Genomic DNA, 25,917 nt, shown 5'->3' with positions numbered 1-25,917 from the left:
GTGTTAGGGAAAAAAAAAAAAAAAAATCACTGACTGTGCTAATGGCACTGGGCAGGAAGGGGTTAACATGAGGGCCGATCAAAGGGTTAACTGTGTGCAGGGAGTTTTACAAGGGAGCGGTGTGTTGGTGTTTCACTGTAAGCACACTGCTCTGGATGGCTGTGCACAGCCACCCAGAGCAGTGTTCCCGAGCTGACAGGGAGGAGAACTGTTAGTAAACAAAACAGTCCTCCTCCCCGTCGAAGATCCTCGGTAATCACCGGCCAGGACACGGTGATTGACAGCTGCGAATGGCGGCGCGGGTAGGGCTCGCACGTGTGCCCCCTACCCGGAATTGCAAAATCACGTATATATACACACACACACACACATGTGATTTTGCACACCCATGCCGCCCTGTAACAGTATTTCTATTATAGGGTGGTGGGGAAGAAGTTAAAACTGTTGTGCCAAAAAAAGAAAGAAAGAAAAAACAAAACAAAAAAAAAAAAAAAAAACAACCACGGAACTACCACTTCTATTTTCTGGGGTTTCTGCTTTTAAAAACCATACATTGCTTAGGGTTTAACTTATATTCAAGCCTAAACATTTCATTTAAACAAGCAAAAAATGTAATAACCAACTCAAGCAGTGAAAGTATTTGGTCTTGCTTAGAGCCAGTACTAATTAATTTTTTGACTGACTGAAAGCAAAACACATTTAAACTCAATACTTCAGGTGTCAGAACTGGTCTACTATTTATTGCCTTGTGATTGGCTTCTTCTGACAATCGCTCCCCAGAGAGTGCTGCCAAGGGCAGGTTACAGAGCTCTAACTGTCAGAGTCTGGGTCCAAACCTGGAATTTCTGCAGTGTGTGGCAATGTTTCTTCTTGCTGAGCCACCTGGAATGCTGGACAGCTCCCTTGAAAATTATTTGAATGATCCTGACTTGACCTTGTTTCTCATGAACCTTGAACCCTTTGCTCCTCCCATGAACTTCCTGATTTAAGCCATGTCTCTGCTCTTCCTATTTGCCAGATTATTGTGCTCTTCAGCCAGTATCTCACTCCTTGCCTTCTCTGCTATCATCCATATTTTGCTATCACTCGTTATTGACCCTTGGCTTGTTCCTTGACTCCGCTTCTGCCTGATCCCAACCAGTGACTGCTCATTACTGAGCTTGGCTTGTTTACTGACTACGCTTCTGTTTGATCCTTACCTGCTAAATACGCTAGAGGACCTCCGCTTGCTCACCCCCTGGTGGAGTGATCCTGAGGACCGCAACCTGGTGCTAACATGCAGCAATATCCATCTCCACCATCAGGAGCTCTGGGGAACACCAGTTAGTACTTAGACTCCGCACCACAGGTGAGCCCACTCCTCCGCTAGGGTGACCTGCCCGTTTACCCATCCTGCTGGTTTCAGCCTTTCCATTGCTATAGCAACTGGTCTTCGAGCCTGACTCCTGACTGTGACAGAATATTCTGGCCCAAACATGGAGGCCGCTATAATAAACGTTGTGTCTCTTCTTAAGGAGCAAATTGCTGAGCTGCAGGAATTTGGGTTGCTTATCAAGAAAAAGTTGCCAAACTAGAAAGTATAGTGGATAGGCAACAGGGAGAGATTCATACTCTGCAGAGACAACTGCTGGACTGAGATGATACTAAGGCACATATGCCCCAGCCTATACAAAAGGGATAACAGGCGCATGGTGTGGCAGTCTATGTATATTTGATGAGTTCCAAATGGGCAGGGGTGAAGGTAGTCCAGTAGGCACTAAGGGCAAGCTGCGTAGGAGCGAAGCATAACTCTGCAGAAGGGAAACAAAAAAAAACAGCGCCTCTAAGTGTGTACTGTGAAGGTATTTAATATAAAAATAAGTAGTAACTCACGTTAGAATTTAAAAACAGGCTCATGGGTAAGAGGGTGAGACGTCTGTAGCCAGATGCTGTTGTGTGACTGATCCAGAGAGGAGATCGATTGAGTCCGTCTGCAGGTGGTGCTGTGCATGTGCAACATGGATGGTAAGCCTGGTGGAATCTCTAAGGTGTCTGCCAGCAGATGGTGTTGTGCATATGCAGCATACCTATGCGCCTGTTTTTAAATTTTAACATGTGAGTTACTATCTTTCTGTTAAATACCTTCACAGTACACACATAGAGGCGCTGTGTTTTTTTGTTTCCCGTATGCCCCAGCCTATACCATCTAAGTTTAATGGAGACTGCCGCCATTACAGGGGTTTCCTTAATCAGTGTTGTATATATTTCCAAATGCACTCTGCTCTATTTCCTTCAGAGAAAAAGAAGGTAATGTTTATTATTGGACTTCTGACTGGGGAAGCTCTAGCTTGGGCCTCCCCTTATATAGAAAAAGACAGTACCACTCTGAATAATTTTGAGACTGTTTTGATTGAACTGAATCAGGTTTTTGATGATCCCAACCACTGGGCTACTGCCGAAGATAAGTTGCATAGTCTGTGGCAGGGTAAACGCTCGGTTGTTGAATACACAGCTGAATTCAGATGTTGAATAGCACATACCACTTGGAATCCTGAAAGCACAAAAAAGCCAGTTCCGCCAAGGGCTTTCTGAACAGGTAAAGGATGAGCTTGCGAGAGTAGATACTGTAGCAATCGTGCACACAGAGATGGATTTGCACCTCCATTTTGGCAAAGGCCTCCATCTTCTATCATTTTCTACTCCCAAATCAGCTTCCCTCATATCCCCCCTCCCTCTCTGTTGAGTGACATGTGGTCTATTTGATGCAGAAATCAAAGGCATCAAGGCCCAGCGGAAGAGCTCATGGCTATAAACCCCAATTAGCCTGGCCCCCAGATGTCTGCGAGACTCTGCTTGGAGGAGGATTGTAAAACCATAAACCAAGTCCTTCACTGAGCTCAAAGACATTCCAGGTAGTAGTAAAACGGACTTACATTTAAACATCCCCTTTTCCCCTATGATTACATATCTTGGACTATGAAAGACGTACATAAAAACCGGGCATATATTCAGATCGGTCTCGTTAATACAAGTCGTCTGATATATTACATCTCCTAGCTGGCATCAACAGGAGAGCAGAAAATGATATCTCATTAACCATCCCAGCAGGTATGTCATATTTCATACCTAGACGTTCAGCAGATGATTCTGTGTATTAATCTACTTGTGGCAAGGCTGCTAAATGCACCGAGATTAAGTTATTAACCATAGTATAATTTGCGAGGGCTTTGGTCAGAGCCTGAGCTTCTCGCCTACAACTCCCTTCCCAAATGAGGCGATTGGTTCTCTGCTTCAAGGAGACACCCTGCTGAGTTGCTAGAAAAGCTGTTATGCTTAGAGCAGAAAGCAAAGCTAGGCTGAGTTGAGCTAAGTTGAAGATTCTCCCTTTTAACATTGGAACCAAGTTTGAGAAATAAAAGCACCCTTTTGGCTCAGGAAACTTGAAAGCTGCTTAAAAAAAGGCTTTTGGCAAGTACTTTATCTAAATTCCTGTTATCTCTTTTCTGTGTTATTGCTCTCTGTATATTATAATATATATATATATATAGGCTACATCTTTTTCTGTAAATATTTTTATTGCACCCGTTTGACCTAGTAATAAATCTTACTTTCTGAAAGCGTTGAACTGTTTCTAAAGCTCTTTAATGCAAACTAAGAACCCCTGCCTCTGAAGAACGCTACTGTGTGTGTGTTTTAAACTTCGGTATATCTCTGCCTGCGGTGACAGTGGTATACTGACGCTTATGCAAACCTCATATTGTTATTGCTGATATTGCCGAGTTTCCTCTTTCTCTGTACAAAAAGGAGGTGGTGGCAGTGTGAAGGGTTAATTGCGTAATTAACCTGACCCAGTAACAGTCGCTCCCAAGCTGCAAGTACACAGATTGTGGTCCATTAGTTGGAAAATCTTTGCGCAGGGTGCAGCTGGGCGTGGCATTGTTACGCACGTGACAGCGCAGTTTTAGATTGGCTAGTCCTTCGGTCACAAGTTTGGTGAGAAGGGCTAGAGTCTGACGCCGCGATCGTCACAGATACTCCTAATGATCTTGAGGCTTCATCCAATTATGTATCCAAATTGATCAAAGACTTACAGAAAGGAGGAAGGAGAGGCTGGGAATGTTTAGAAATAATGGTGGCATGCATCTCTCTGCTAGTCCATTTGTTCAGCAGGATTCAAAAGTTTCTCCAGGTACTAACACTCCCGAGCCTATGCAGGTTGATGCTATATCAAGAGATCCATTTCCATTCAGGAGAGAGAGAGAAGACATTCAGAGAACTTATGTCTATATTGTGGGGACTCTGGTCATTATGCAGTTAATTGACATAATAAAAGTTAGAACAGCAATTGCTGTGACTGATGTGATTTTGCCTGAACAAAAACTAAATGAGCCAGTCTATCTCCCCACGGATTCCTGAAGAAAATAAAGTGAACTCTCTACACTCTCATTTTGTCATCCCTATTAAAACTTATCTCGGACCACCGTGAAATCCCCCACTCAGCTATGCTGAACTCCAGGGCTGGAGAGGGGAACTTTATGGATATAGAATTTGTCCACAGTAATAATATTCCTGCAAGAAATACATTGGCCCCTATTGATATGGAGACAGTTGATGGTTCACCCTCATCCTCTGGACCTGTTACCCATAAAACAGTTCCTCCAGTTTGAGACCATCAGCTTTCAGCTGATTTTGTCAGCCAAGTTTCCCGTAATCCTGGGCATTCCTTAGTTCTCCACTCACAATCCCTCCATCAACTGGGGAGCACGGACTATAGATTTTACGTCCCCCTATTGCAAGAAATACTGTATGGAACGTTGTCGAACAAGTTCCTCATCGGCCAAGGAATCGCAAGTGTATGTGCTAACTATCCAGTCATATGACAACTTGCCTCCACAATACCATTTTCGGGATGACTGTGATAAGAAAAATGCTGATTACCTCCTCACCGCCCATATGATAGTTCCATTGAGCTACTCACAGATGCAGAAATACCTTTTGGCCACCTTTTCAATCTGTCAGAACCTGAATTAAAGGGGCTCAGGGAATGGCTCGATTAGAATTTAGAAAAGGGATTATTAAACACTCGACAATTCCTGCAAGGAGCAGCCGTTCTTCATTGAAAAGACAGACTCCACCTTGCATCCATGCATTAACTACAGGGACATGAATAAAATCACTAATAAAAAAAGTTATCCACTCCCCTTGATCTCCGAAATGTTGGACAGACTCTGTTCTGCCAAAATCTTTACAAAACTTGACTTACAAGGGGCATATAACCTTGTCCGCATTCGGAGAAAAATGGAAAACTGCCTTCAGAACCTGGTATGGGCATTTCGAGTCCTTGGTTATGCCTGGACTTTGCAACACCCCTGCAACTTTTCAACACTTCATCCACAATGTTTTTCATCATCTGTTGGGCCAATTTGTGGTTGCTTATCTGGATGATATTTTCATCTCTTCTGATAATCTGGAGGAGCACCGCAAACATGTTTGCACCGTCTTTGAAAGATTAAGGAAGAACAGACTTTACATTAAATTGGATAAATGCGAGTTTGAACAAACTCAGATCCAGTTCTGGTGATATATTATTTCTCCAGAAGGAGGGAGCATGGATCCTGACAAGATCAAAGCAATGGTAAGATTGGCCAGCCCCTGGAAATGTTAAGGAAATTCAACGTTTTGTCAGGTTTGCCAACTCCTAAAGAAAATTCATAAGAAACTTTCCTAAGGTGATAGCTCCAATTACACAGCTAACAAAGAAAGGGCTACCCTTCATGTGGCCCCCAAGGCACAGGCTGTTTTTGAAAAGCTAAAAACTCTTCACTTCTGCACCAATTTTGGTACATTCCGATCCTGAACTACCCTTTATAATGGAAGTGGATGCTTCTGACTCTGCCGTGGAAGCTATCCTGTCTCATCGAAGTGGAGAAAAGATGCAGCTTCATCCTTGTGCTTACTTCTCTCGTTTGACGTCTTCAGCCAGAGGAATTATGACATTAGGAATAAAGAGTTACTGGCAGTTAAGGTAGCCTTTTCTGAATGGAGGCATCTGCTGGAAGGGGCTAATCATTCTGTAACGGTTCTCACTGATCATACAAATTTGGCATTCTTTCGCTCTGCCAGGAGATTGTCTTCTAGACAAGCGAATTGGTCTTTTTTCTTTTCCAGGTTCAATTTTATTATCTCGTATCGACCTGTATCGAGAAATGGTAAGGCCGATGCCTTATCAAGGATGTTGTCTGAGCCTCCCCAGGAAGGTGACTCTGTACAATCCTAACTCAAAAGAACTTCCTAAAGTTCCTCATGTACCAAAGACTTTCTTGAGTCTTCTCAAAGAGGGGTATGAGAGTGACCCACTTAATCATCCTCCTAAGGACATTAACCTTGAATACAAGAACGGCTTTTGAACTCAAGCATATTGTCTCTGTGTACCTGAATCTGCTCGGGTTGAAGTCCTCAAATTATTTCATGACTCTAAACGTGCGGGGCATTTTGGGGTTTTTAAGACAGAAGAACTTTTGTCACGTTCCTTCTGGTGGCCTGGTTATAAGAGAGATTTCAAATGCTATGTGAACTCCTGTCTGACGTGTGCATACCATAAGACACCCCGAGCTTCTCCTTAGGGGTTGCTCCAGCCACTCCCTGTTCCATTAAGACCTTGGGGGGGACAATGTCTACAGACTTTGTGTTTAATTTACCTCCCTCAAAAGAAATGACCACCATCTTGGTAGTCGTTGACCATCTTACTAAGATGGCTCATTTTATACCGTTAAGAGGATACCTTCTGCAGAACAAACTGCAGAGTTGATGGTTCTAGATGTTTTTAAACTACATGGAATTTCTGATGATATGGTATCTGACAGAGGAGTACAGTTTACTTCAAAATTTTGGAAAAGCTTTTGTTCAGCTTTAGGTGTAACAAATAACTTGTCCTCTGCTTTTCATCCTTAGTCTAATGGTCAGACTGAGAGGACCAATCAAACTTTGAAGCAATACCTTCAGTGTTTTGTCAGTTATCTTCAGGATGACTGGGTGGATTATCTTCCTACAGCAAAGATTGCCTATAACAATTCTAAACATAGCTTTACCTCTCAAAGCCCTTTTTTCCCTCAATACTGGGTATCATCCAGTTTTTATTCCTGATCTCCCTATCGCAACTCAAATTCCTGCTGTTACCAACAGATTAACTACATTGCAGGAGAGTCAGGTGACACTGATCAAGACTTTGGGGGAGGCTCAGAAATGTTATAAAAATGCTGCCAACAGACATAGCAGATCACTTCCTACCTTTCATGTGGGCAACAAGGTTTGGCTATCAACCAAAAATCTGAAGGTTCATGTTCCATCAGCAAAGTTGGACAAAAGTTTGTGGGACCTTTCCAGATTTCTGCTCAGATCAACCAGTAACTTTTTGCTTAAAACTTCCTGACAGTATTAAGATTCACCCTGTTTTTCGCATATTGCTACTTAAAACTTTTCATGGAAATACTTTCTCTGGAAGAAATCTTCCACCTCCTTCACTTGTTGAGGTACAGGGTGAAGAAGAATATTGTATGTGGTAGAGAAAATTCTTGACTCTAGGATCTTTTTTATTTTTATTTTTTTTTAATAGTTGCATTTATTGAAATTGTACAGTGGTACAGTCAAAAAGGTACATGAAACCAAATCAAGCAGGGATTATACGAGAAGGTAAACAGTATACACTAGTATTCCAAAACAGAAGAGTCTTACAATAGCATCCTGACAGCCCAAGCAAGCTAGTTAAGCAAACACGTAGTGTGGTCTAAGGGCCCATGTCCTGCCAGGGAAGCCAAGTGAGATAGGAATCAAGGAGAGTGAGAAAAATAAAGTTGGAAGAGGAGGAAGAAGGGAAATGAGAAAGAGCAAGGAAAAAGAATAGGCAGTAAAAGTAGCAACACATTGTTTGGGTATTGCAAACATTTTAGAATAACTAACTGGAGACATCACAACCTATATTGTGAGTCCTTTTGCCTCCATCCACCCAGCCCAGATTTGATAAAATTTTGCTGGACAGTTGTGGCTTATATACATATGCTTATATTGTGTGATTAAATCTGTGTAATGGACATCATTTGCAGTAAACCCTGGCTCTAGAACAGGAAGGAAACATTTGCTACAAACGAACGCAAAGAGTTACAAGGACATGTTCTGTTTAGACACACAAAATGTAACAACAAAAACCGGTCCATCTTCCTAATCACTCTCTTCCCAAAACCCCCCATTAACTGAGCAACAGCACCATGGAAAATACCTTAGTATGTTGAGACCAAGCAAACCGGTCATGGTTCTGTCAATAGTCAGAGTGACAGGGTCTTTTTATTGTCCCTCCTGTAAAAAGAATCTGTTTCTTCACCCAGTGCGGATATAATACTTCAAAGCTGAACTCCAGGCAAACAGCTAAATACTGAGATAAAACACATATATACAAGCTGTTCTACCTGGCAATGGATTTGTATTTCTGTCCATCCAGTCCTGAGCTTTATACAGCTCTGCCACATAGCACAACACTGTCTAGCACTGGAGGGGACCTGATCTTATAGAAAGAAAAGAAAAAGTGAACACCTTACACCTTCCCCACTGTACTTGCTTCCATGAGTGATGAGCTGCCACTACCCATGCAGCCTGTGTAGTGGTCTGGAGACTTGAAATCCCCGCTCTTCTTCTTTCTGTAGGGCTTTTGGAATGGATCAGAGCAATTCTGATTGGTCCGTGCTGACATGCCACTGCTTTGACCAATTGGAATTGCTGTGATCCATCCCAGAGGTCCTACAGAAAGCACAGGAAGAAAAGCCAGGATTTCACATCTCTGGACCACTACACAGGATGCATGGGAACTGACAGCTCATCATTTGTGAAGGTAACTACAGTGGGGATTGGAAAGGGTGTACAGTGTTAAGCAGTTTCAATTTCACTTACAGGTCCCTTTCACATCCTGTGATTGGGCAATAAATGAAGAACCAGCAGACTGATGAGCTCAGCTCTTCATCACTCTGCTCTCTCCTCCTAACAGCATGCTTCTTTCACTGCTTCACACCTAGCTGGAGCCTTGTGCTGCTTCTCTATGACCTTGTCTGAAGCCTGCTGTACAGTAGACTGCCCATATTCAACCAGTCACAATTCTTGCATCTAAAACAATAAAATTTAAGGATGTGTCCATCTTTACAAACTTCTATTAACCCCTGCATGCCAGGTATATACATAACCGCAACCTCACGGAAGTGTATTTTTTATTGGTGGTGCCACATATATGTGTACCTTTGTTTGTGCTGGGATTGTGATTAAACACCCCCAGCACAGAGTCTTGTTTCTCACCAAAAATCCCAGATCCAGTACTAATGATTGGTAACTGGGTTTCCCAGTTCTTGATCATCTGATTGCTGTGATAGCCTCTGATTGGCTATCACAATTATCAGTCACCGTACATCCTGTCCCTTTGTTTTCTCCTCTTGAATAGAGAAAAAGATACACTGAATGTTTTTCTCCTTGCTAAAGAAGTGTGAGAAAAAAAAAAAGAACAGATCAGGGTCTGGGTCAACGGTCACACACAAAGGTCAGGGTCAGCTTATTTTGGGTGGGATAAAAAAAAAAAAAAGCATTTCTAAAATCAGTAGCAGTTAGTGTCAGGCTGTTTTTTTTTTTTTTTTTTTTGCGTAGGATAAAAAAAAAAGCAAAATGCTCACTATTGTTTTTGGGCCCTACTACAGGTACAAACAACAAATAACATACAATTAACATTTGGCATCACTGCAATCGTCAGGAGCAGGAGAAATGTATTTTGGGTTGTTCTTTGGCATTAGGCTATGGTAATAACAAAAAAATATACACCTACATTTTAAGAAATTATTTTTTCATTGTTAAGAACAACAAAAAACAGGATATATCCATTACCATTTCCCACCAAATGAAAGCCCAATGTGTCCTTCAAAAATACAAGGTATAATCCACCAGCACACAATAAGAGGTTGTATCCCTATATAGAGTAAAAACAGAGTCCTTACCATATAGGTGTGTAAAAAAAAAAAAAAAGTGACACTTAATGAGAGTGTAGAGCATTGCAATCAATAATCCGATCATCCCAATATGCAGTTTCGTACGTCCATGCATACACACTAAGTAGCTGTGTCCCTATGTACAGTTTTACAGAGTTCAGGCATTACGATTTGTTGTGCCCTCAGTCATGAAGGGGTTAATATTTTACAACCACCTACACTTCAGCTATAAAATAAGACCTGACAGGGCTCCCCGCCCTGTGTGAAAAGCTGTGTCTGGAGCTAGGCGGACACGAGGTCCAAGTCCTGTGTGAAAAGCTTTGCCTGGAGCTAGGCTGACAGAGGTCACAGTCCTGTGGGAAAAGCTGTGCCTGGAGCTAGCTTGACAGAGGTCCCAGTCCTGTGGGAAAAGCTGTGCCTGGAGCTAGCTTGACAGAGGTCCCAGTCCTGTGGGAAAAGCTGTGCCTGGAGCTAGGCTGACAGAGGTCCCAGTCCTGTGGGAAAATCTGTGCCTGGAACTAGCCTGACAGAGGTCCCAGTCCTGTGTGAAAAGCTTTGCCTGGAGCTAGGCTGACAGAGGTCTCAGTCCTGTGGGAAAAGCTGTGCCTGGCGCTAGGCAGAGGTCTCAGTCCTGTGGGAAAAGCGGTGCCTGGAGCTAGGCTGACAGAGGTCCCAGTCCTGGGGGAAAAGCTGTGCCTGGAGCTAGGCTGACAGAGGTCCCAGTCCTGTGGGAAAAGCGGTGCCTGGAGCTAGGCTGACAGAGGTCCCTGTCCTGTGGGAAAAGCTGTGCCTGGAGCTAGGCTGACAGAGGTCCCTGTCCTGTGGGAAAAGCTGTGCCTGGAGCTAGGCTGACAGAGGTCCCTGTCCTGTGGGAAAAGCTGTGCCTGGAGCTAGGCTGACAGAGGTCCCAGCCCTGTTGGAAAAGCTGTGCCTGGAGCTAGGCTGACAGAGGTCCCAGCCCTGTTGGAAAAGCTGTGCCTGGAGCTAGGCTGACAGAGGTCCCAGTCCTGTGTGAAAAGCGGTGCCTAGAGCTAGGCTGACAGAGGTCCCAGTCCTGTGTGAAAAGCTTTGCCTGGAGCTAGGCTGACAGAGGTCCCAGTCCTGTGTGAAAAGCTTTGCCTGGAGCTAGGCTGAGAGAGGTCCCAGTCCTGTGGGAAAAGCATTGCCTGGAGCTAGGCTGACAGAGGTCCCAGCCCTGTTGGAAAAGCTGTGCCTTGAGCTAGGCTGACAGAGGTCACAGTCCTGGTGCTAGGCTGACAGAGGTCCCAGCCCTGTAGGAAAAGCTGTGCCTGGAGCTGGGCTGACAGAGGTCCCAGTCCTGTTGTCCTGGAGCTAGGCTGACAGAGGTCCCAGTCCTGTGGGAAAAGCAGTGCCTGGAGCTAAGCTGACAGAGATCCCATTCCTGTGGGAAAAGCAGTGCCTGGAGCTAAGCTGACAGAGATCCCAGTCCTGTGGGAAAAGCTGTGCCTGGAGCTAAGCTGACAGAGGTCCCAGTCCTGGGGGAAAAGCTGTGCCTGGAGCTAGGCTGACAGAGGTCCCAGTCCTGTGGGAAAAGCTGTGCCTGGAGCTAGGCTGACAGAGGTCCCAGTCCTGGGGGAAAAGCTGTGCCTGGAGCTAGGCTGACAGAGGTCCCTGTCCTGTGGGAAAAGCTGTGCCTGGAGCTAGGCTGACAGAGGTCCCAGCCCTGTGGGAAAAGCTGTGCCTGGAGCTAGGCTGACAGAGGTCCCAGCCCTGTTGGAAAAGCTGTGCCTGGAGCTAGGCTGACAGAGGTCCCAGCCCTGTTGGAAAAGCTGTGCCTGGAGCTAGGCTGACAGAGGTCCCAGCCCTGTTGGAAAAGCTGTGCCTGGAGCTAGGCTGACAGAGGTCCCAGCCCTGTTGGAAAAGCTGTGCCTGGAGCTAGGCTGACAGAGGTCCCAGCCCTGTTGGAAAAGCTGTGCCTCGAGCTAGGCTGACAGAGGTCCCAGCCCTGTTGGAAAAGCTGTGCCTCGAGCTAGGCTGACAGAGGTCCCAGCCCTGTTGGAAAAGCTGTGCCTCGAGCTAGGCTGACAGAGGTCCCAGCCCTGTTGGAAAAGCTGTGCCTCGAGCTAGGCTGACAGAGGTCCCAGCCCTGTTGGAAAAGCTGTGCCTCGAGCTAGGCTGACAGAGGTCCCAGCCCTGTTGGAAAAGCTGTGCCTCGAGCTAGGCTGACAGAGGTCACAGCCCTGTTGGAAAAGCTGTGCCTCGAGCTAGGCTGACAGAGGTCCCAGCCCTGTAGGAAAAGCTGTGCCTGGAGCTAGGCTGACAGAGGTCCCAGCCCTGTTGGAAAAGCTGTGCCTCGAGCTAGGCTGACAGAGGTCACAGCCCTGTTGGAAAAGCTGTGCCTCGAGCTAGGCTGACAGAGGTCCCAGCCCTGTAGGAAAAGCTGTGCCTGGAGCTGGGCTGACAGAGGTCCCAGTCCTGTTGTCCTGGAGCTAAGCTGACAGAGGTCCCAGTCCTATGGGAAAAGCAGTGCCTGGAGCTAAGCTGACAGAGATCCCAGTCCTATGGGAAAAGCAGTGCCTGGAGCTAAGCTGACAGAGATCCCAGTCCTGGGGCTAGGCTGACAGAGATCCCAGTCCTGGGGCTAGGCTGACAGAGATCCCAGTCCTGGGGCTAGGCTGACAGAGATCCCAGTCCTGGGGCTAGGCTGACAGAGATCCCAGTCCTGGGGCTAGGCTGACAGAGATCCCAGTCCTGGGGCTAGGCTGACAGAGATCCCAGTCCTGGGGCTAGGCTGACAGAGATCCCAGTCCTGGGGCTAGGCTGACAGAGATCCCAGTCCTGGGGCTAGGCTGACAGAGGTCCCAGTCCTGGGGCTAGGCTGACAGAGGTCCCAGTCCTGGGGCTAGGCTGACAGAGGTCCCAGTCCTGGGGCTAGGCTGACAGAGGTCCCAGTCCTGGGGCTAGGCTGACAGAGGTCCCAGTCCTGGGGCTAGGCTGACAGAGGTCCCAGTCCTGGGGCTAGGCTGACAGAGGTCCCAGTCCTGGGGCTAGGCTGACAGAGGTCCCAGCCCTGGGGCTAGGCTGACAGAGGTCCCAGCCCTGGGGCTAGGCTGACAGAGGTCCCAGCCCTGGGGCTAGGCTGACAGAGGTCCCAGCCCTGGGGCTAGGCTGACAGAGGTCCCAGCCCTGGGGCTAGGCTGACAGAGGTCCCAGCCCTGGGGCTAGGCTGACAGAGGTCCCAGCCCTGGGGCTAGGCTGACAGAGGTCCCAGCCCTGGGGCTAGGTTGACAGAGGTCCCAGCCCTGGGGCTAGGCTGACAGAGGTCACAGCCCTGGGGCTAGGCTGACAGAGGTCACAGCCCTGGGGCTAGGCTGACAGAGGTCACAGCCCTGGGGCTAGGCTGACAGAGGTCACAGCCCTGGGGCTAGGCTGACAGAGGTCACAGCCCTGGGGCTAGGCTGACAGAGGTCACAGCCCTGGGGCTAGGCTGACAGAGGTCACAGCCCTGGGGCTAGGCTGACAGAGGTCACAGCCCTGGGGCTAGGCTGACAGAGGTCACAGCCCTGGGGCTAGGCTGACAGAGGTCACAGCCCTGGGGCTAGGCTGACAGAGGTCACAGCCCTGGGGCTAGGCTGACAGAGGTCACAGCCCTGGGGCTAGGCTGACAGAGGTCACAGCCCTGTTGTCCTGGAGCTAGGCTGTACACAACACACAGGCCATACAATGAAAACACACGAAGCAGCCTCACCTGTACAGCCCAGAAGATGTGACTAAGCTCCTTCCCCGGCCATGGTCGTGGTATGTCCCCTACATTGCTGGCCCTGAGCTGAGCTCTGCGCCTAGTACTACTATAGCTGCCCAGTATCAGAGCCAGCATCAGACCCACCAACAACACACACATCAGCTTCAGCATCCTGCCAGCACTAACACACATGCAGAGCTCTCTTGGTAGCCCCTCCCTACTCCTGACTAAGCAGCCTCATCGCTTCCGCGTCTATCACTTCCGCCCTGCTGACAGCCACCATAGATAGCACGCCGGGTCAGAAAAGCGGTGCTAGCCAAGGGGCGGATCTGACGTGTCAATGACACTTTTTTTTTAGGGAGGATTAGTGACTATTGCTACTAACAAGTGAGTGCCCCTAGCGGTCACCTGACTGAAGTGCAGCTCTGTCACATGCCTGGTCGGTGTGTCTGCCGGAAGTCGCGTCTAAAGTCGTAAACCACACCCCGGCTGCTTGATTACAAGGCGCAGTGTCGTGCTGCGGTGTGAGACTGGAGCTGGTGTGGGCGCTGACAGGATGGAGGTAGCTGCAGGAGGAGAGCAGATCCCCAGCCTGGTGAGAGCTGACCTCTGACACTGATGGCACTGTGCTATCACTGCATCTCCTATGCCTCTATGTTGTTTACTTCTGTAGTCAGAGCTGCAACCTGTGCTGGGAGGCAGGAGAGGGAATGGATGGCGAAGGAGGCTAATGCCCCGTATACACGGTTTTCCTGCATGCTAGTCTCGTATCAGAAGAGGTTACTAAAGTTCTGATAATTCTTCACCCACTTGCTCTCCAGAGGATTTTCCCCCCTTCCTGGACCAGGACATTTTTCACGATATGGTGCTGCGTTACTTTAACTGACAATTGCGCAGTCATGCAACGCTGCACCCAAATAAAATTTACGTCCTTTTTTTTCCCACAAACAGCGATTTCTTTTGGTGGTATTTGCTCACCTTTGCATTCATTTTTTGCACTATAAACAAAAAAAGTCTTTTTGCTATTAAAAATATCCAGTAAAAATTTTTTAAAGATTGCATTTTGTCATTTAGGCCAAAATGTATTCTGCTCCATGTCTTTACTAAAAAAAATCCCAATATGTGTAAATTAATTGGCTTACGTGAAAGTTATAGCGTCTATAGCGGTTTATATACTGGGATTTTTTTATACTAGTGATCAGAGACTTCTAGCGGGACTGCGGCGGGAATTCTGACACTGGGGGGAACTGACCCAGTGACACCAATACAGTGATCAGTGCTAATAACAAGTACTAACACTGTACTAATGGCACTGGACAGGAAAGGGTTAACATCTGGGGTGATCAAAGGGTTAACTGTGTGCTGTTTTACTATTTTGTATGTGTGTGCTTTACTGTGTAAGCATGCTGCTTTGTATTGCTCTACTATGCAGAGCAATACAAAGCAGCATGCTGGTGCTGACTGGGGAGAGATCTGTATTGTTTACATACAGACCTCTCACTGTCTGTGATACTCGGCAATCGCTGGGTGCCGGCAGGGAATCTCTGGCTGGGATATGATGATAGACAGTTGTAGCCACCAATGGCGGTACGCGTCCCCTGCCCAGAAATACAAAATCACTTGTATATCTACGTGATTTTGCGCAGCCCTGTGGCAGTGCTTCTGCTATAGGGTGGTCAGTAAGCGGTTAATGATGGAATTATAAATCTGAAGAATGTATTTGTTTTGTATTTTCGGATGACTACTGTAATGGTTAAACAAAAATCACACAATAACATTTTTTGTGCTTGTCCCTTCTAATTTTTGTCGGACGATTGCTGTGAACGAACAATCAGATTATCTTATGATTGCTTTAAGATCGGCATTTCCGTATGATATTCTGTCCGTGTATATCGGACTTTAGTGATTCCCTTGGTTGTATGTCACGTCTGTGCTGTGAGACCTGCTAAGATGTTCTCATTCTACAACTTTTACATCTAGTGCCATATGTACAATATGAGGATATACAGTATATAATACCATATGTATATGTTTCTGAGGGACTAAATCAGGTCCCAATCTACTTGTCCTGATAAAAAACAAATTATTTTAATCAAAACCATAATTTAATAAGGTTTAAACATTGCGCTGTTTATCTCCTCCTCACCTCCCTGCCTGTCTCCAGCACCACATCCAGGGATTCGCAAGGAGGGGGAGACATCTTGCAGTGTGATGTAACAATATATTATTATTATAAAACAGGATTTATACAGTGCCAACAGTTTGCTCAGTGCTATATATATATATATATATATATATATATATATATATATATATATATATATCCTGTTTCCCCGAAAATAAGACCGTGTCTTATATTATTTTTGCTCCCAAAGATTCGCTAGGTCTTATTTTCAGGGGATGTCTTATTTTTCCATGAAACCCCTTTTGATCCTCCTGTGTCATTTTGATTGTCCCCTCTGATCCTCCTGTGTCATTTTGATTGCCTCCTCTGATCCTCTTGTGTCATTTTAAGTGATCCCCCTCCCCCCACCCCTGTGCCACTGAACACCTTCACCAGACATCCCCCCCACCCCTTTATCAGACATTTCCCCCCTGGGGCCTGCCTGGGGACTGTCACTGGGCTGGCTGGGGCCTGGACCTGGGCTGGAGCAGGGTCTGCCACTGACTGAGAACCTTCAGTCATCATGAGGGCGGTGTCACCAGAGACAGACCAGCACTCACCACCCTCGCCGCGTCCCGTCCGCTCTGATCCTCCTGTTCTTCTACACGCATCTCTCTCCCGCTCACTCCGACCTCCGCTCCGCCTCTACACAGCAGTGACGTCACTGGTTGCTAGACGCCAGTCGGGGCGGCCCTAGCAACCAGTTTACGGTAAATTAATTTTCATTCCGAGACAGAGCCTAGGGGGGCCTTATTTTCGGGGGGATGCCTTATATTTCACTCAGAAGGTAACCTGTAAGTAGGCCTTCTTTTCGGGGGATGTCTTATTTTCGGGGAAACACGGTGTGTGTGTATATATATATATATATATATATATATATATATATATATATATATATATATATATATATAAATATAAATATAATTTTTTTTTTTTTTAAATTTGCGCTAACTTCCACATTTTCAGAACATGCTTTCGGGAAGTACCCTCTTCTTCAAGGTGTGTACTGCTTGCTTGGACCTTGAAGAAGGCGGTATACCCTGAAAACATTTCCTGGAGAAAAAAAAGCATTATGGACAATACTCAATTTCTTGTTGGAGGGTGGGATGAGGTACTGATTGCCTAGGAAGAAGGCTTGCATAGTGCCACATTTTAGACTAGGGGTATATGTTTTACTGGATAGGTTTTTAGGTATGCAGGATCATGATTGCTATGGGCACTACTTTCTTATTCGGCAGGCAATGGTATCTCTTTTAAAGTATCTTTTCTCTGGAAATTACTCTCATTCAGTTGGGCAGCAAAAAGAAAATGTATTGATGTGTAAAGAACAACCCATGGCATCCAATCCTCTTTTATATTGGTGATTTCTGATTTTCTCTGGGTTAGTACATGATATCTTTACCCTTTTTTTTTATGTGCTGCTACTCTGAATAAGCCCATATATAGTACATGCTTTCAAAATCCTGAAGGTTATGGGCGTTCATCCTGCCCGGCTGTTGGCACTGTTATTTCCTGTCTCACATACAATGAGATGTCCCATCTGGCCTGTTTATTTACATTGTAAATATTTTACTTCTTACACAGTGCCGAGGGCATTTAAAGGGCAACTGAACCCATTTTACTGATCATTCTTTTAACATTCACTGCTATGCATATAAATCTTCTAAGTTGCCTGTTCATTTTGTTTTAGGTTGTTGATAGGTCAGTCCAGCATTATGGATATTGCAGTTATGGGCGGAAACCTGTAGCTTGAACCAGCCGACAGTTTTTATATCTCCAGCGGGAACAGCTTATTGTCTACGGTGCTGAAGTCTGCTGCAGCAGAAAGTTGCTCAGTATTATTGTTGATAATTACTATAAGAGCTTCTGCTATAACTGATCACGCCATGTGATTTTTTTTTTTTTTTTTTTACACCAAATTTTAATGAAAGAAAAGTATGGACTTAAAAAAAAAAAAAAAAAAATTATACTCAGGTGGATGCAGTATCGATCTGTCCCCCGCCAGCTCTGCAGTGAGAATTGAGTGATCAGATGCAGCTGATCATTCAGTTCTTCCCTCCACTCTGAGCAAAAAGATGTGACTATCAGTCTCCAGCTCTCTGCTCTGCTCCTTCAGTGCTCACTGGAGCTCTGGGCTGTGTGGGAGGAGGTAGAGGCAGGCTCTTGGATCGCTGAAAGACTGAGCCAGGTGCTGGTCTAGGACACTTATTGGATCCCGACTGTATGGTCGGGATCTTTTCCGAGTTTGGACTGGCTGAGTGACGTCAGCTGACAGTGGGCTTTAGCCTGCTGATGGCTGAAAACAGGTTACAGGAGTGCAGAACAAACTGCACGCCTGTGACCGCTACAGAAGTATACATAATCTTAGTTACAGGTACATCTGTAAAAAGACAATTACGTGTTCTATTGAAGTAGGCAATAAGGAAAGATAGAAAAATTCCAAGAGCATGGGACAGAAAAGGAAACTGAAACAGAACAACTCAGCCATTGACTAGAAGGGTAAACCTGGGAAGCTGTGTCAACAAAATAAAGAGGCATATGATAAATTAACCACTTAAGCTCAGGAAGATTTTACCCCCTTTATGACCAGCCCTTTGTTTTGCCATTTAGCACTGCACTACTTTAACTGGCAAATTCATGGTCATGCGGCAATGTATCCAAATTTATATCGTTTTTGCACACAAATAGAGCTTTCTTTTGCTGTCATTTAATCACCTCTGGGTTTTTTATTATTGAAATGAAAAAAGATCAAACGTTTTGAAAAAAAAACAATATTTTTTTCTTACTACTATAAAAAATATCCAATAAAAAGAATTAATCAAATTTCTTCATACTATTAATCAGATTTCTTCATTTAGGCCAAAATGTATTCTGCTCCATGTCTTTGGTAAAAAGAAAACCCAATAAGTGTATATTGGTTTGCTTGAAATTTATGTCTACAAACTATGTTTTGTGTACTGGATTTTGTTTTTTATACAAGTAATGGTGAAGATCAGCGACTTCGAGTGGGACTGTGATAGTGCTGTGGGCAATCACACTTAGTGGGAACTTGCTTCACCAGTGACACTAAAACCATGATCAGTGCTGATACTATACACTGTCACTGTACTAATGACACTGGCTGGGAAGGGGTTAACATTTTGAGGTAATCAAGGGGTTAAGTGTCTGCCTAACAAGTGTTAATTTTTATTGAAAATTGCTTTGTTTGTTCTGCCTTCTGTGTTTGTCAACACAGGGCTCTGGGCTGGGATTGGACACAGCCGATCAGCAGGTCCCGGGCATGAATCATGGCCCGGGACCTGCTGACTAATGCAGGCCATAGACGGGTCGAAAATCGGCCGATTTTTCGGCCGAAAATAAAATCGGCCGATTTTCGGATCGTTAGTGGGCGATTTGGTCGGCCGTTTTTCGGTATTTTGGCCGTTTTTGTTTTTCGGTAAAGTTGGAAAAAAATCGGCCGATTTTGCCGATCGGCCGATTTTCGCGGCAATTAGTGGGCAAATCGGCCGATTTTTAACCGATAAAAAATCTGCGCATGAGCAGTGACCTGCAAGAGGAAGACAAAAAGAAGAAGAGGATGAAGAAGAAGAGGAAGAAGGGGATGAAGAAGAAGAGGAAGATGAGGATGAAGAAGAGGATGAGGATGAAGAAGAGGATGAAGAAGAAAAGGAAGAAGAGGATGAGGATGATGAAGAAGAGGATGAGGAAGAAGAAGAGGATGAGGATGAAGAAGAGGAAGAAGAGGATGAGGATGAAGAAGAGGATGAGGATGAGGATGAAGAAGAGGATGAGGATGAAGAAGAAGAAGAGGATGAGGATGATGAAGAAGAGGATGAGGATGATGAAGAAGAGGATGAGGATGATGAAGAAGAGGATGAGGATGAAGAAGAGGATGAGGATGAAGAAAATGAGGATGAAGAAGAAGAGGAGGATGAGGATGATGAAGAAGAAGAAGAAGAAGAAGAAGAAGAGGATGATGATGAAGAAGAAGAGGATGAGGAAGAAGGAGGAGGAGGAGGATGATGAAGAAGAAGAAGAAGAAGAAGAGGATGAGTATGAAGAAGAGGATGGGGATGAAGAAGAGGATGAGGATGAAGAAGAAGAGGATGAGGATGAAGAAGAAGAGGATGAGGATGAAGAAGAAGAAGAGGATGAGGATGATGATGAAGAAGAAGAATAATAAGAAGAAGAAGTAGGATGAAAATAAGAAGAATTCCAGTCCAGCAAAAAGTGTCTCTGCAGAGAGCTCCGCTATTTCTGACAGTTCTCTGACAGTTCCTTGACATTTACAGCGGTTGAAACATTGTATCTATTTGTTTCCGAATAAAAACATCTGTATCCTAAATGGAAACAAATAGATACATTGTTGCAACTTCTATAAATGTCAAGGAACTGTCAGAGAACTGTCAAAGAAATAGCAGAGCTCTCTGCAGGGACACTTTTTGCCGGCTCTAGACGGGTAGAAAATCGGCCGTTTTTTTTTTTTTTTTTTTTTACCATTGATGGTAACGTCGGCCACTTGAACAACCGATTTTTCGTTTTTTAAAAGAAAAATCTGCAGTTTTTCTCCCCATCTATGGCCTGCATAAGTCTTACTGTGCTCAATCACAGCAGGGGAGCACGAGTGTGTGCCCTGAACCTGTTAGAAAGCCACAACGTACAGGTACATGTACCTGTACGAGCCACCCGTCTGCAGTATATGTACTGTGGCGGGTCTGCAGAGATTCCGCGCTGACACCCAGCGATCGCCGAGAAACAGTGACAGGGAAGAGACCTGTGTGTAAACATAGGTCTCTCTCCTGCCAGCAATAACATGCTGCTGTGTGCACAGCAGATAAATACACAGCAGCATGTTTCCCTAGTAAAACACACACAGCACATACAAAAAAAAAAAACAGCACACAGTTAACTCTTTGATCGCCCCAGATGTAAACCCCTTCCTGCTCAGTGTCATTAATACAGTGTCAGTGCTTTTGATTAGCATTGACCACTGTATTAGTGTCATTGGGATGTCAGTGGCAGTTAGTTCCCTCCCAGTGTCAGAATGCCCACCACAGTCCCACTATAAGTCGCTGATCCCCGCCATTACTAGTATCAAAATTCCAGTGTATATATACCGCCATTTTTAGACACTATAAATTTCATGTTTGTTTATAGCACAAAAAATAAAAACCGCACAGGTGATCAAATACCACCTAAAGAAAGCTCCATTTCTGGAAAAAAAGGACATAAATTTCATTTATGTACAGCGCTGCATGACCACGCAATTGTCAGTCAAAGTAATGCAGTATCGTAATGCAAAAAATGGCCTGGTCAGGAAGGGGGATAAATCCTCTGGAGGCAAGTGGTTAAGTAGCAATGAACTGTGACTGAGAGTTGCTGTTCTGATTTAGTGGGATAAAGTTGGTTTTCTGACTAATATAAGAGTCAGATCAGATGCAGCCAGTGTAAAAGGGGATTTATTATCCCTTCTGTCCTTGTGGCTATTGGGATGCCTCATACATAGTTTAGAATTTAAAGTGGTATTAAACCCAAAAAACAAAGCCTGTATCCCAAAAGGAACAAAATGTTGCTGTAACTGTTTATACAGTGTTGGCTGAAGTTCAGCTTTAGGTGTCCTTTTCTGAAACAGATGAGCGGTGATCCTGAGGATCGTTGCTGATCTCTGATCATTAATGGTTTAGGAAACGGAGATGATCAGTAGAGAACATGTTCTCCGCTGATCATCTCAGCACACAGATGGCCAGTGTATGAAGGAGCGATGTCAGCCCTTCACTGGTGATCTCTGTTCTACCTCCAGATTCTCCAGCCCAGAGCTGGAGAATCGGAGGAATAGCAAATGAAGCAGCTGCAATTTACCACTGCTTAGTAAACGGTTTTTGACTGATCTCTTACTGTAATCTCGTGAGATTATAGTAAAAGCAGCCATTTTCCAGCGTTTGGAGATCGTTCTCCCTTCATTCGGAGAACTGATCTACACCTCTTCATAAAAAGATATTCACAGGAGAACTGCGTTCTCCAAGAATTCCGGAGAACTGAGCAGTGATCATTTAACGCTGCATGATAAAAGGACACCTTAATTTGTTAGTCAAGACCATCTAAATATGCTAATCTAACACTACCCTCCCCCCCGAATGACAATGCTGCTGCCCAAAGGTGTCTCTGTTGCTCCTCCTTCCAGAGTGGAGACACCCTAAACCAGGAAATGTGTTACTGGATAGATCACCTGGTGACCATAAAAAGAAAAAAAACTGAAATAAAAAAAGATGAATGCAACAACCACATTTAAAAAGTATGTTCACCCTAGAAAAAATAAACTGAGCAGGTAGAATTACTGTAGCTGCTGACTCTTAATAAAGGGCACTTGCTTGTCCAGGGATCCAGTGCCGTCCTTACCCGGGCCGGCAGTTCGGGTCCCCGACGCCATCATTTTTAGTGTAGAAAACCTATGAGTCCTTGCGACTTCACACTGCACGAGCTGTGCTGCTCTTTTTCAATGGTCCCCCAGCCTTCTGAGGCCTATGACATATCCCAGAAGGGTGCAGGCAAAGAAAGGTGGGCTGACCTTCTGCTCGGATCACATAGGCTATCCAGGCGGAAGTGGGAGTGGGTACCTGTTAAAAAAGACGGAAAGGGTAGGAACTAACTAGACATGTGGGGGTAGGGTGTTCCAGAGGATGGGAGAGGTTCTGGAGAAATACTGGAGGTGAGCTTGAGAAGAGGTAACAAGGGAGCTAGAGAGCAGAAAACCTTGGGAGGAGTGGAGTGGATGATTTGGTGATATCCTGAAATGAAGTTGTTGATGTAGCTGGGTTCAGTGTGATGGATAGCTTTACATGTTGTGGTTTAGTATTTTCAATTTTATACCTTGGGCTAGTGCGGGGTAGGCAACCTGCGGCTCTCTAGCTGTTGTGGAACTACATTTCCCATGAGGCATTGCAACACTGATAGTTACAGCTATGATTTACAGAGGCATGATGGAACTTGTAGTCCTGCAACAGCTGGAGAGCCGCAGGTTGCTTACCCCTGGGCTAGTGGAAGGCAGTGAAGGTATTGGCAGAGATGGGCAATATAATATAATATTAAAAATGACTTGAACTGAAGCTAAAATCCGTCGCACTTAAAACCAGTCCAGAGCTGCGATGTCTGCAAGCTTTCTCTCCCCCTTGACGCCTTTTTTCCTGATCTTTTTGTGGGTTTGGAGTCTTCAGTTCTGTTGATTGGTCCATGTATGATGATGGGATGTCTGCACATGCACACGGGAGTTGAAGCAGAACTCCAGGTTTCTTACACCACAACCTGTGACTTCTTGTGAAAAAACATAGCAAACCGTCTTTTTGGAAGGCAAAGGTTTTCTTTTTTGGAAACAGCCACTTCACAGGAGTGCCCCCCCCCTCCATCTTTTGATCTTGCTATTGTCCAAACTTGTGTGGTTCTGTTGCTGGGCATAGTACAAAGCTGTGTGTCTGGTGCCTACATAAAAACCCACTGTGACATAGACCAGGGAAACAGATGGCCAATTCCACCTACACCTGGTGCAGTTCCTGGGGCTTGTTTTAGAACATGTACAGTCTGTTTAATGTCTGACAGTGTGCATGTGGCTTCCAGATGGAAAATAATTAAACTTCTAATTTTGCTCTTGTACATCTCAGTATCTGTCTATGGTTTTGTACTTACTGATAGTGTATAGATACCAATGTGTCCTGTTCACAAAATGTATCCGATTCTGTGGAATTAAGGAAAAATCAACTCTGTGAGCAAGGCAGTGACATTATTTATTACAGGTACTTGTATAGCACCGTCCATTTACGCAGCACTTTACACATGTATATTGCACATTCACACCAGTCCCTGCCCTCAAGGAGCTTACAGTCTAAGGTCCTTAACTCACATACATACATACATACATACATACACATATTAGGGCCAATTTAGACAGGATTCAATTAATCTATTCGCACTACTTTGGAGTGGGGAAATAAACCCACATAGGCACAGAGAGAACATGCAAAATCCAGGTAAGTAGTGACGTGTGTGGGATTAGAACCGGCGGCTCTAGTGCTGCTAGGCGGAAATGCTAACCACTTCGCCATTGTGCTGCCCATGTTGCAGTAGTGCTGGGAGAAAGACTTTTTTTTTTTTTTTTTTTTTCTTTCTAAATATACAGGCAATCTACACTTGCCATTAATACATAGAGTATGGCATGCTGAAAGTAATAAATATTTGTAGGCTTTTCTTGACTTTTTTTTTTTTTTGTGTGTGTTTAATGTTTCCATAGTAAAATTACCAGCTGGGTATTCATCTAGACCAATGGTCTCCAAACTGTGGCCCTTTGCTTACTGTTACCTGGCCTTGGGGCACTATTCCTTTCACTGATACCAACAGTATTGCATAATTTCTCCCACAAACACTAATAATGGGGTGCTGTTCTTTCCACTGACACCAATAATGGGGCATAATTCCTTACACTAATATAAATGATGGAGTACTCTTCCTCCCACTGATGCCAAGGATGGAACACTATTCCTATCCCCTACTGACCCCAGGCATTATGTATTTTTTTTCTCCCACTGACCTCCAAGCCTGAGGCATTGTTTGCTCCCATTGATGCTCTAGGATTTTCTAGTCCCACTGGCCACAGCCTTGATGTAATGTCAATTGAAGGGTTGACATGTTGGGTATCTATTTACTCGGTGTAACCTCATCTTTTATATTTTACCAAAAAAATGAAGACTTTTATTGCGTTTTTGTGCTCTAAAAATAACAAGTGTATTTTTTACTGAAATTTTGAGTTTCCTAAACCTCTGTGGCAATATTGTGTGCCATAGAAAATTGGAACTACCACCATTTTATTCTTTCGGGCCTGTGCTTTCAGAAAATATATGTTTGGGGTTTTGTACAAAATAAATTTTTTTAAACATGTGTGCAAAACGCAAAAATAGATCTGGCAGCGAAAGGGATAAAGGATAAGCCTGACACTCCCCTTTCCTGACCAGCACCCAATTGGTGCTCATTACACTGCAAGATCTCTCTTCTTCTTGCTAGTCCCCGGGTGCGGTGCTGGAGACAGGCAGGGAGATGAGGAGAACATAAAAAGTGCAATGTTTAGTATTTTTACCGTTTAAGTCACTATAAAGCCCCAGACATTCTTAAAAGCAACTCAGATTTAAATACAATTTTGGTTAAAATTTATTTGATCTAGACAAGTAGAAATGTCATGAGGGACAAGTAGCTTGGGGCACTGATTTAGTCCCTGGACAAGTAGTTTTTTCAAAAATTTCCACACCCTGCAAAGTTACCTCAAGTTTTGTGTGGTGTACTAATTTATAATAATGGATACAATCCAAATCTATAACCGTATTAGGGCCACAATGGTAAGATATGATATGTGTTAGTGTCAGGGAGAGGTGGATGGATAAGACGACATGGTGGTTTTATATTTCGTAGAAGGTTTGCATAAGAGTGGGCAATACAACAAGACCACATCCAAACACCATCTGGGTTTAGGTCAAGAAGATGCACTGGGACTCTGCAGTATGTCCAAAGACTTCCCATGCAGCCCAGGTGTGGATATATGAATCTTGCTTATGTTCAACTGCAGTGAGGTGCTCCATTCTCATGATTAAGTCAAGTTATGCCACTCATTATTATTATTATTATTATTATACAGGATTTATATAGCGCCAACAGTTTGCTCAGCGCTTTACAATATAACGGGAGACAATACAGTTAAATACAAGAGAGATAGGAGGGCCCTGCTCCTTGGAGCTTACAATCTAGGAGGGACTCATTTTATGAACAGTTGAGAGCTTGACAAAAGATAACCACTCTGGCTGTTAATAAGTAACACATTTTTTTAATGGACTTGAAGGAATTTAGGATTATAACAGAAGTTTTTTTTTTTTTTTCTTTATGCGGGGTGGGAGTTCTGTAATTTTGGTATATTGTCAGAATCTTTTCCCAGCATGGTTTAATAGATACATTGGGTAAAAGAGGTATTGAGCACGTCACCATTTTTCTCATTAAATATATTTCTATAGGTGCTATTGACCTGAACTTTT

General features: G+C 44.6%; 2 protein-coding genes across 7 annotated transcripts in view; one reads left to right on the top strand and one right to left on the bottom strand.

Annotated features, from left to right (window-relative positions):
* TMEM62 (transmembrane protein 62) overlaps positions 1-14,000 on the bottom strand; it is a 123,289-nt gene extending 109,289 nt beyond the window's left edge. Inside the window, exon 1 of one of the 2 annotated variants that reach the window (XM_089686887.1) lies at positions 13,699-14,000. In XM_089686887.1, the coding sequence (XP_089543013.1) occupies positions 13,699-13,884 (186 nt within the window). In that variant the 5' untranslated portion in view covers positions 13,885-14,000. The remainder of the gene's footprint in view (positions 1-13,698) is intronic. The other variant, XM_089686888.1, reaches the window with a different exon arrangement.
* Positions 14,001-14,113: 113 nt separating this feature from the next.
* The window catches only part of UBR1 (ubiquitin protein ligase E3 component n-recognin 1), a 236,491-nt gene continuing 224,687 nt past the window's right edge, over positions 14,114-25,917 (top strand). For 2 of the 5 annotated variants that reach the window (XR_016314154.1, XM_089686884.1), the window contains exon 1: positions 14,115-14,287. Coding sequence is in view for 3 of the 5 variants with exons in the window: in XM_089686884.1 (XP_089543010.1) it covers positions 14,249-14,287 (39 nt within the window). In the remaining 2 variants the exon portion in view is untranslated. Of the gene's footprint in view, positions 14,288-25,917 lie in introns of all 5 variants that reach the window. The other 3 variants (XM_089686885.1, XR_016314153.1, XM_089686886.1) reach the window with 3 other exon arrangements.

The sequence above is a fragment of the Staurois parvus genome, unplaced genomic scaffold (genome assembly GCF_062004578.1).
Source record: "Staurois parvus isolate SC_StPar_1 unplaced genomic scaffold, SC_StPar_1.0 ptg000414l, whole genome shotgun sequence".
NCBI classification, from domain to species: domain Eukaryota; kingdom Metazoa; phylum Chordata; class Amphibia; order Anura; family Ranidae; genus Staurois; species Staurois parvus.
This window is presented reverse-complemented; position numbering and strand designations above follow the sequence as displayed.